This window comes from Triticum aestivum, chromosome 4B, assembly GCF_018294505.1.
Source record: "Triticum aestivum cultivar Chinese Spring chromosome 4B, IWGSC CS RefSeq v2.1, whole genome shotgun sequence".
Taxonomy (NCBI): Eukaryota; Viridiplantae; Streptophyta; class Magnoliopsida; order Poales; family Poaceae; genus Triticum; species Triticum aestivum.
This window is the reverse complement of record NC_057804.1, coordinates 3,602,214-3,614,171: the sequence shown is the minus strand read 5'-3', so window position 1 is coordinate 3,614,171 and position 11,958 is coordinate 3,602,214. Positions and strand designations below refer to the sequence as shown.

Genomic DNA, 11,958 nt, shown 5'->3' with positions numbered 1-11,958 from the left:
GAAGAGTTCTCTTTCTCGTCTTAGTTCCCAGTAAATAACTTTACTACCAGAGGTGTGTGAGAAGGCAGATTCGGTGACCATACAAATTATCCATGTGCATACTTACGTATGAGTTTTCAGAGCTTGAGCAGGCATACCAAATTTCCTTGTATCAGGTGATAAAATAAAAACCGGATCATATCAAACATCTAAAAGAAAGGGAAAATCATGGGTAGCAGACCCCATAAAAGGAGAAATGCTTCGGCTGCATGCAGAATAAAAATGTGGTTGATGTCTCATGTGTTTCTATAATTCCACAGTTACATAAACCCATGCAACAAACATAGAGTAGCATCAACTTGAGCGAAACTTTGCAGATAAACATGCAGAGGCGCTAAAGGATCATATAGCTACTGAACATTGATGGTCACACTTTCCCTAATAAACCTGTCTTAAGTTTCTTCTAAGCAGGCAAGTGGAGCTAGGAGGGTGGCAGCGGCAAACTGTAGAACGATGAGGATGACAGGTTCAGGCCACTATAGAGCCAAGAATGCGTGTCCAAGCCGAGCATGGCGGACACTGATTGTAGGAGTGTAACCTTCCTAGAACTAGGCAGCAGCCATAAATATTAATCTATGTATACTATACCTTATAACATACACGCATTATCTATCCCTGCTGCATATGGTGATGAAGTGATGTGAGCTCCATTATCACTGTTAAATCACTAGGAAGACTCAGAAGATAAATTGTAGATAGACACTGACTTCACAAAGACTATTAACCCAAGCAACTCTACAAGTCATTAATAACGAACACAAGCTGAGACAATTAAATCCAACAAATTCCACTTCCTGGACAACCGTACATAAAAGCAGAACAACCTACATACTACAGAGGTGCAATCTCAGCGTCAACCACATCACATGCTTCAGCATATGGAGCAGACTAAACCAACTAGACATTTTTCTTCATTTCAGCAACCCATGTATAACTCGAGGTACCTGCAGAACAATCAGTGTCATGTGAGTAACCCAATTGGCACTACTACTTCCCAGAAGAACTCAAATTTCTGCATGATTTCAACGGTATATTTTAACTTTTCAATTGTGCAAATTATATAATTTAAAAGAATCTAAAGCTGAATCATTGTGCTAATCAAAATTATACTATTAAAAGAACAATAATACAAACAGAGAACAACAATAGAAGAACAATATTCTGTAATGGTTGACAGCAATGTCCTCATGTTTTTTGCTACATGAGTACATATGATCGCAGTAGGTCATAAAAGATCAGTGACTGAATGCGTCAAAGAGAGGTTAAGACTAGACTTCTTAGATTGATCTAGATCAACAACATATTATTTAGAAATGTGGGAACTAGACAGTTTAGAATTTATTCACATTAACGCATTACAACCTACAACAATAAATCATGCATCATCTTCTAAACTAAGTATCCAAGACAAAAAGATATGCTGCCTTAAAGACATACAAATAACATGCACAAAAATTTACCTCACTCATTCAAACCAAGATAGCACATTACTATATCACAAGTGTTCAAAGTTCCAGTTCCACCCATTTCCACCCAACTCCCCTGCCTAAAACCAAAAGAAGCAACAAAAAAATGATGAAAATTCAGAAAGAAGTTGAATCAATGGGAAAGCAATATGTGCAAACCGCTATATATTTATGTAAGAAGAGGGAAAATGACTCCACATCTATTGCCAAGTGCAAAACAAGAATGATAAAACGGTTCAGATGCTCAAGAAAAATGCATTTATCTAGAATTCCATTGTCAAGAAAGCCAGTATCATTTATGACCAGTGTGCAAAAATGAAATATGCACGTTTAGCATCACATAGTACCATTCAAATTATATGAACCGGTAATACTTTCCACTAACAAATTAAGTATGTGCTGTTATGAATTGATGAAGACAAAGATTATCTTGCACATACATTTATTGGATAGAACAACATAATGATCTTTTAAGCTTTCAAATGTGCCAGTGGGTTAACTATTTTACATAGGAGATTGTTTCCTCATATTTTTCTTAGTGTAGTTATAGCCAGTTTCCAATTTTTATAAACCTCCTGATGGAAAGATCATTAAATGGACAGAGTCATAGTTAGCATTTAGAAGTGGCAGGGCATCAAAGCAATAGATATCCGAAATCCATCTTTCATGTAGCCCAGTAATAATAATTTACATCACGATACATCACAGGCACAACAAAGAAACAAACAGCTCAATGTATCCTGATCGATCCTTAATCATATTAACAATGTTGCAGCAATCACATACCAAAAGGAACTGTAATGAATCGCCGCAAAACAAACTAATGGATTTTTTTGGTTGTGCAATGTAGATATGGAGGGATTACCTGCAGTGTAGAAATTATGGTAGGGATAAAACATGTCAATACACATGTCATTTCTTTTAATGATATGTTTGATCTGCATTGAGTCAAGTTGGATCATGAAGTTGCCAATCCCCGTAGACAGAACAATCGCATTTGTGTCCTCATCATACCCCACGATAAATACCAAAGGCTTTGTGCTTGGAAGCAACCCCTCCAAAGGAATGGTTTTCTGCAGCAACACCCATCCGACAACACCGTCACAGTTAAGTTTCCTTTCCCATAATTGGACAGTCAGTCCCGACAAAGCAGCGAGGCCTAGTCCACCATCCTCCATCCGTAAGAGCTGAAAAGACCAGCCACTGATAGCGTTCTTGTCTGCCAGCTTCTCAATCACAGCAAGACTCTGTATTTAAGTATCAAACACAAGGGCATCACCTCCACAAATCGCCCAGCAAAGCACATTTCCGACAAGGATGCTGTACCTTGTCCAATGAATTTTATTTTCTATCGCCATTGAGGAAATATCTCCCCAAGCACGAGATGTGGAGTCATAGAGAGAAGCAAATGCCTGCTCGTATCTGTTGCAGATCAAGACCAATTTGAACGGCCCCCTGATGCAATCTCCGTGCACGTGCCCATCTTCGGCATTAGCACAAAGCACCGCGGCATGCCAGGCATAGAAACTACTCGTTGTAACGTCGTGAAGCCCCGGTGGAAAAGGCACACGATGTTGCTGGCCGGTGAGAGGATCCCACACGACGGCCTCACGCCGACCCCCGTTGACCAGGACGGCAAGGCCGTTGCGGCAGCCCATGAAACGCCACTTCCCCATGGAGCTTTGTCTCTTTGGCACCGAGAGACGATTGGCATGGACGCGGTCAGGCGCTTCCAGGATGGGATTGAAGTCGCAGACTACGGTATAACTTTGGTTGAAGAAGCCGATTAGCGGGGGTTTCCCGTGGTGTTTGCGGAAGCGTTGGACGAATTGGGGGTCAGAGAGGATGCTGCGCCAGCGCTTGCATACGGCAGACGCACGAGGGAGGGAGGATGGCTGAGGAGGAAGGCGCATGGGGATCTCCTGGAGAAGGTCCTCGTCTTCTAGCGGGGGTGCCGGCGCCGGCGAGAAACGGCGGCGGCTCATACTTCAGTCTAGGGTTCCTGAAAGCCAAGATCGGAAGAGAATTGTCAATCAAGACTGTTAAAACCAAATCAAAATTGGGAAAGCAGGAGGTAGGAGAGGAGTAATAGAAACCAGGGGCACACACCGTTTCTTCTAGCGCCGCCGTTTTTTGCCTCGACCCTCCAGGAGCTAGGGTTAGGGTAAGGGCAAAGGACGCTGGGGCAGGGAGAGGCGCAGTCCCCGGAGGGAGAGGCGCGGCTGCCGGAGGGATAGACGCGTCGGACAGCAGGAGGAGCGCGGTGCCGGCCGCGGGAGGGACGGTGGCGGCGGGCCGTCGGCGCTGGGACAGACGCACGATCTGGGAGAGAGATTCCGTGAGGAGTTTTCTCCACTCTCTGATGTGGAATGCACGGTCTGGGAGAGAGACGCACGTTCTCTACAGAATATAGAGAAAACACTGCTTTTTTTTTACAAAAGGCAATTTTATAAGATGGCTCCGCGATGACCTTGGAGGCACAGTGGCACATGGCACGGAGACGCGACGTGGCGGCGCACGGGACTGCGGGCCGCTGCTGCGGCAGCGAGTGGTGGCTCGTGCCTGAGCGCAGTGGAGGCGTACACGGCGCCGACACGACACACAACGTGGCAGGACTCCTGTCGGCAGGCCATGTGGCGACACCGTGGCTTAGCGGGTGACTGTTGGGAAATAAACCATGGCGGGCATGTGTGTGCGCCTGCTGGGGTGTCGGCGCTGGTTGGGGCTGCGCCGTGTCCGTGGCCGTGCATGCGTGTGTGTATGTGCTTGGGCATAGTCCGACTACTGCATGGGCATAGTTAGCATCTCGTCATTTTATCTAGGACGTGTGCAGATAGTGTCCGGGTGTGTGTGTGTCAGCAAGCCTGTTTGCGCGTGAGTGTGTTAGTTGTCGAACTGCGGGGGTGTGTGACCGCATCAGGCACTGGTCTTGGTCGCGTCGGGGGCGCGAACATGGAGTGCGGGGCGTGGGCAGTGGGCCAGTGGGTGCGTCAGGAGCGCGGCGTGGGGCGTCGGTGCTCCTACGCATAAAAGACGCCTCCCTCCCCTGTAAGTTGACTGTGTGAAGTCGAGTTCGTGCTTGGGCGGGCCGGACATGGATGCCTCGGATGCGGCACGCGGCAAGTCCGCGACGGAGCAGTGTGATGTCGTGCGCGCGACGAGCACGGCAATCGAGGAGTGCGAGGAGGTCCCAGATGGCCTGCATGGTGGCGCAGAGGCCGCGACGGCTCGGCGCGACGACCGTGGAGGCACCATGGCGCGTGGTATGGAGACGCGACACAGCGACGCGCAGGACTGCGGGCTGCTACTGCGAGAGGTGGCTTGTGCCTGAGGTGCAGCGGAGGCGTACATGGCGCCGAGACGACGATGACATGGCAGGGCTCCTGTCGGCAGGCCATGTGGCGATGTGGTGACTTAAGGGGGTGACTGTTGGGAAATAATCCATGGTGGGCATGTCCAGTTCGTGTGTGCGCGCGCTGGGCGTGTCTACGCTGGTCGGGGCCGCGCCGGGTCCGTGGCCGTGCGTCCGTGTCTGTGTCTGGGCATAGTGCGACTACTGTATTGACATAGTCTGACTAGTGTCTGGCCATTATCTGGGGCGTGTCCAGATAGTGTCCCGGTGTGTGTGGGTGTGTGTGTCAGCAAACGTGGGCGCGCGTGCGTGTGCTAGTTGGCGAACTGTGGGGGTGTATGACCGCGTCGGGCAATGGACCCGGTCGCGCCCGAGCGTTTGCGTGTGCGTCGGGGGTGCGAACGTAGAGTGCGGGACGTGGGCAGTGGGCGAGTGGGCGCGTCGGGAGTGAGGTGTGGGGCATTGGTGCGGGCACGCATAAAAGACCCCTCCCTCCCCTGGATGTTGGGTGTGTGGTTTCGAGTTTGTGATCGGGAAAAAGATTGCCGTTGCCGCGGCGGGCGTATGTGCGCCAGAAAACATCACCATGTCCCTGTTCTTTCTTCTTCCTTCTGTCGCTCGAGCATAGCAGGCGGAGACAGAGATGTGCAAACGGAGCTGGGCTCGGGCACTATGAGCAAGCTAGGGCTAGGCGCCAACATATTTGATAGATAAGATCATGCCGGATATGGCAGATCTAGAGGTTTTTTTTATAGGGAAACCTAAATTAACATGTATTTTCTCTTGGTGTGAGCATAGAGTGCCGCCACACAATTTTTCAACAGTTCATCAAACATCGACGATTATTTCCAGAAAGATGCACTCTCCCCATTTCCAATTTCCACCTTTGTTGTGGCTGCAAAAAAACTGTTGTTCACTAAAGATGGATATCCTCAGGGCGGGGCTGGGTTTGAGCCGAGCTTTGCAACATGACCTCAAAATCCCATGCCCAAGCCCAGCCCATCCTAAAACGCATGAATGTTGCCCTTTATATTAAAATAATGATTTCAGGATATTTAAAATATATATTATACCTATATTTCCAATAAAATAATGATTTATGTCATGTTTCGCTGCTTGGGCTTTCGGGCCGGGCTTTGGGAGGAAAATCTGAGCCCAAGCCACCAGGGCCCGTACCGGGCAGGAGCTAATTAAGTCGAGCCAATGCTGATGCTGCTCTGCAGAGCAAGAACCTGCATCACCATCGCCGGGTCTGCCTCTCGCTGTTCGAGCGGAGTGGCGCCAGGGCCGTTGTCGGGCATCTACGACTAAGCTATACACAAGAAATAGACATGCTTGAATTTAATTACAGTTGCAAAGTTTGGTTTTATACATTTTTCACTAATTATGCTGTAATTGACTCTCCCTATCGAGAGCCTTGCATTGTGCCACTCGATCTAGTGAGGAGTAATCCTTACTTGTCAGTTTTGCATAGTATTTCCAACAATGATAGCTTGTCTACCACGCAGGATTATCGGCTAGAACAAAACTCGCATTTCCGACATTTCCCATTCATAGCTTCTAATACTCGAACTCAACACGGACAACTGATATGTTCAAACGGCAACTGGACGAGAGATGTTGATCCTTCAATTAGAAACAAAAAGGTGGAAAGCCAAACTAGAGATGGATTGCCATGTCGCAGGAATACGACATATACATGCCCATGGATTTTTAGTTCGGCTCTCTAGTTCAGATGGTCTGGAAAGGTTTCGGTGAGGTGAGTTGATTTATAAAGTTTTAATATGGGTACTCGCTATCAAGCAAGTTCATGCATCTTTGCATCCTGTACAGGACTAATATATTGGCACATGAACATGGGTACCATCTTAATGACAGACTAGACAATTAGGCTGTTAACAGGAAGGTGCCGTGCCTCTGCCTCTTTTTTGCATCCGTTGATCAGAGTTTGTACGTGGATGGCGCTATGTTAGGATTAAGAACAATAAATGCTCCAACTTGGTTCATGTGACATTGGCGTGAAACATCCCAAGATAAATTTAACAAAAAACTACCACAATTCGTGAAACCATGCCTACAAACTACCACTTTACAAAATTATGCGAAAAACTACCATTTTTTCACTAATCTCTGACTAAAAACTACCATGTATGAAAAGTGCCCCATTCGACTTGTTTAAACTCGATTATGAAAAAATAAAAACGCAATCAGGTCCCTGCAAAAACACGGAAAAAAGCAATCAGGTTATGAGCAAGCTATGGGGCCAAGGCAACGTTTTCCACAATAGCATTCCCTTTAATGAACCCTGACTGCATGTTATGAGCAAGATGTACAGTGAATTGCGGCTGCAGCAGACGTAATGAAAAGATTAAACATAACAAGTCTTGTGTGAATGGTATTTGAATCAACAACTAGAGCGTGACAAGAGATAACGCAAACTATGGCCACGTGACATACTTTCAGGTTTCAGATGCAATAGGATAAATTTTCCTGGGCATCACACTTGGACTGGATTTGCGGGAACAAACACTCCAGAAAACTTGATTTGACTGATGGAAGACACTACGAAATACTGATTCAGTAGTGCGACATTCTGTGGGGACACCACAACAATATATCCTCATTTGCATACATTAGAAAAAATTAGTTGTGTAGTAAACCCTGAAGAAAACTCATAAGTTGCTGAGTTACCAACTGTTAGTCAAAAGGATGGTCTCCAATATCTGGTTTCTTAGGTCAAAGTACCCACCGTCCTTCCAGTATCGAGTAAGATCTGAGCAGCATCATTGACGGCCAATGGAATCAGTAGCCCTGCCATTGTCCAATCCATATCGAGTGCTCGCTTGTCCATCCCCAACCACCGTCAATTGTAACTAGCTCCTGCTTGCGCCATATGGTCATCGTATCTGCCACCGTCAAGTTCAAGATATGAATAGTACTGCCATGAAATGTGAACTACTGGTATATATCAGGCTGAGGTATATACATTGTAAAAACAAGCATTCTATGAAACCAAGAAATTTTTGAACAAATACTGAGTGCAACATACACTGCGCCAAAACAGCAGCATGTGGATATAAAACGTAGGAAAGATAACACAGAAAACATAGTTATTTTTTATGACATTCTGAGAAGCCACAACAAGGTAACAACCAACACATATATGTCGATTGCCATTTCTCAAAAAGAAAAAAAATCGATTGGAGAAGCTGTCTTTTTAAAACTTATTGGCTTCACCCACTGAACAACCAAACTAGTCAGACATTCACATAAAAAATACTTCCTATTCATAAGAAGCTGAGACACCCAGGAGCAGCCACGCCTTTCTCATTCATAAGAGAAACTGAGATTTCATGAACACACTGCCAACCAAGGATGAACCAATGAGCAAGCTACCAAATTTAAGACATGGTTTCACAGCGAAGAGCAGACACCTAAGGATCAATACATTGGTATGAGCTTCACACCAATTTTGTACGTTCATATATATACAACAGAATAACATTCCAGTTTGATTCATATATATACATTGGTATGAGCTGTTAGTCGCAGCAAACCTAAACAAACTGGGATTAAATTATTGAATAGCAGACCTTGCATTACTGCAAAACCGACTTGATAGTTAAGGTACACGAGCAACACCAAGATAGTGCAAACTATGGCCATATCAAATACGTAGCAACAATGTGACCACATCAAATTGACGTCATTAGTTTTGTACTAAAATAAAACTTACTCATGATTGTGATTTAGTATCACGGTCCGGTGGACTCAAGGCTTTCCTCATATGGTGCCACAACTCTTCGGGCAACGGTGTGGTGAGTAATTATACCGCCGCCTGTGAGGAGGTCCTCAACATCTCCGTCCGCAGGTCTGTACATGAAAAGCTGGTGGGATTTCCAATTGTTTGTGTTGTTCCAATGAGGATCCGGTCTCAGCAGCAGGCGGCTGCCATCATCAACACAGCCAATTGGGATGATAGAACAGGATCGCATCAACTGAGTGTCTGACAGCGGTGGCGTGTCCAGGTCAATGCGGCAATAGAGATCCCAAGCGCCCGCCTGGTGGTCACATAGCACCCAGATATCAAATGAGCGCTCGAACTCACCGGAATTATTAAAGACACAGAGATGCCCGTTGAGCTCCACTATCTCGTAGGTGTACATTTTCATGGGCGGTGGTGGTACGATCCCAAACTCCTCGTCGCTGATGGAGAAGGACATGATGATCCTCCCGAAGTTGAACTTCTTGTCCGGCTCCGCGACCCAGTGCAGGTGGCCCTGCGCAAATATGCTCTGGTGGAGAAATGCGTTGCAAAGCCCGGCAGCAGCGCCCTATCGGCTGCACCAGCTAGGGGCCGCCATTGTCCAGTGGAGTTGAGCACATACACCTCGCATGCCGGGGGGAGGTCGCCGCGGCAGTAAAGACACACCACCTTGTGCTTGCGGATGCGCGTGTCGTAGCCAATCCCCAAGTTGTCATGGTGGTGCGGCCAGCAACCGAACGAGTCGTTGCCCTTGGGGAGCGCCATGATCTGGCCGGTGGAGGGGTTCCACACGTAGTGGTTCACCTTGTAGAAGTACACACGGTCGTTGGGGTCGTCGAGGTTGCGGATGATGGTGGTGGGCCTGTCTGCCTCCAGGACGACGAGGCCGCGGCACTGGCCGGTGACGGCTCTGACGCGGCGGAGGCGGTCGTCGCGGAGGACGGGCGCGAGGGGGCGGCCGGGCGACCAGGCGTGCACGGTGGTGTCGCTCGAGTTGAACTCCGGGAGGATGAAGAGCCTGGGGGAGTGGCAGCGGTTGGCGAGACGGAGGTGGCGGTCAACGAAGCCCTGGGAGGAGCGCATCACCGATTTGGCCGGCATCCTCGCGAGGATGTCCTCGATCAGATCGTTGGGGAGGGAAGAGGACGGCTGTTCGGCAGCCTCATTGGACGGAGGATCCATGGGCGCGGCGCTGGCGTGCGCCGGGCTGGACGAGAAGGAGGCGGTGGCTGGACGAGAAGGAGGCGGTGGGTGGACTGGTGATCCAAGACGGCGAGAAGGAGGCTGTGGGTGGAGATCCAAGACAGCGACGGGCGGCGGCCTGATCTATTTTGCCAACGCAAGTGTTTTTCTCTTTCTTTTTTGAGGAGTAACGCATGCTTTTTTAGCACATGTAACGGAAGTTGTGAAAACGGAAGTTTGGTGTGAGAGTGAGTTGTGGTAACGCATGCTTTTTTTGAGGGGCTTCGTGGCTGCGTCTCAGACTTTCGGGCCGGGTAGAAGAGATACACTCGAAGCATATTTTGATGAAGAGTGAAATATTTTCTCACAAAAAATGAGAATGTGAATCATTCTCAAGAAAAAAGAGTGTGTGAATAAATGTAAAGTAATAAATCAAAAGGTTATGAAAAACTACTAAAAAGTATATGACGCCTACATATATACAACTTCCGAAGCTTGAAAGGAAGAAATGCTGGTGGAATGTCTAAATGGTGCTATTTAAGTAAGTTTTCTGTTTAGTGAATAAAAAATTATCGACAACGGATGAAAAGTTTATGTAAAGGTGCTAAACATGAATAATTTATGTGGATAAGCTGTTCTATGACTTCCACATGGCGGTCGATTTTCTCTCGAAGAACGGAATGATGGAAAAGCTGTTATAAAATGTCAACTGTCATGCCTACATATATAAGTTGTTTTAGAATTTTCAAATGGCGGCATAGACAACTTCGAAACAAGAAACGAAGCAAGGCTTCTATCACTTGTCGATAATACTATTTAAACAAGTTTTCAGTTTCGCAAAAATAGAAAATATACCATGATGGATCAAAAGGATTAAAAATGTACAAAATTATCAGATTTCTATAGGTAAGCTGCTATCTGAGGTGCATATAGATGCATGGACTACCCTCGAATCATGAAACAGTGGAAACGATTTCGGAATATGTCGATGAGGCTTAATTAATTTTTTTTCAGTTTTGAACGAAGTGAAAATCTATAGTGATGGATCCAAAGGGAACAAAATTGCTTCCTATACGTTGTGATACGAGTTCCATATGGTCGAACATATCACTTCCGAAGCTTGAAAGGAAGAAATGCTGGTGGAATGTCTAAATGGTGCTATTTGAGTAAGTTTTCTGTTTAGTGAATAAAAAATCATCGGTAACTGATCAAAAGTTTATGTAAAAGTGCTAAACATGAATAATTTATGTGCATAAACTGTTCTATGACTTCCACATGGCGGTCGAGACTACTCTCGAAAGATGGAATGATGTAAAAGCTGTTATAATGTGTCGGATATCCAATGTAAATGATTTCTAAGTTTCAAAGGGGGAGAAAATATAAAGTAATAAATCAAAAGGTTATGAAAAACCACTAAAAAGTATATGATTCCTACATATATAAGTTGTTGTAGGATTTTCAAATAGCGGCATACACAACTTCGAAACAAGAAACGAAGCAGGGCTTCTATCACTTGTCGATAATACTATTTAAACAAGTTTTCAGTTTCCCAAAAATAGAAAATCTACCATGATGGATCAAAATGGTTAAAAATGTATCAAATTGTCAGATTTCTATCGGTAAGCTGCTATCTAAGGTGCATATAGATTCATGGACTACCCTCGAAGCATGAAATGGTGGAAACAATTTCGGAATAAGTCAATGAAAATTAATTAATAAGTTTTCAGTTTTGAACGAAGTGAAAATCTATAGTGATGGATCAAAAGAGAACAAAATGGGTGATGAAATTATATGATTACTAGATATAAGTTGTTATATGAGCTCCTTATAGTCAAACATACAACTTCCGATGCTTGAAAGGAAGAAATGCTGGTGGAATGTCTAAATGATGCTATTTAAATAAGTTTTTTATTTAGCGAATAAAAAACCATCGGTAACGGACCAAAAGTTTATGTAAAGGTGCTAAACATGAATAATTTATGTGGATAAGTTGTTCCATGACTTCCACATGGTGGTCGAGACGACTCTCGAAGAATGGAATGATGGAAAACTGGTATAATGTATCGAATGTCCTATTTAAATGATTTCTGAGTTTCAAAGGAGGAGAAATTGCAAAGTAATAAATCAGAAGGTTATGGAAAACTACTAAAAAT

At 45.5% G+C, this 11,958-nt stretch overlaps 1 protein-coding gene across 1 annotated transcript; it reads right to left on the bottom strand.

Annotated features, from left to right (window-relative positions):
- Window positions 1-775: 775 nt before the first annotated feature.
- Window positions 776-2,719, bottom strand: LOC123094143 (uncharacterized; the record flags this gene model as incomplete). The annotated part of the gene is given in 2 exon segments (XM_044516202.1): window positions 776-1,585; window positions 2,371-2,719. Coding segments are annotated over 2 exon segments (390 nt in total), but the record flags the coding sequence as incomplete, so codon positions are not given.
- Between the last annotated feature and the right edge of the window lie 9,239 nt (window positions 2,720-11,958).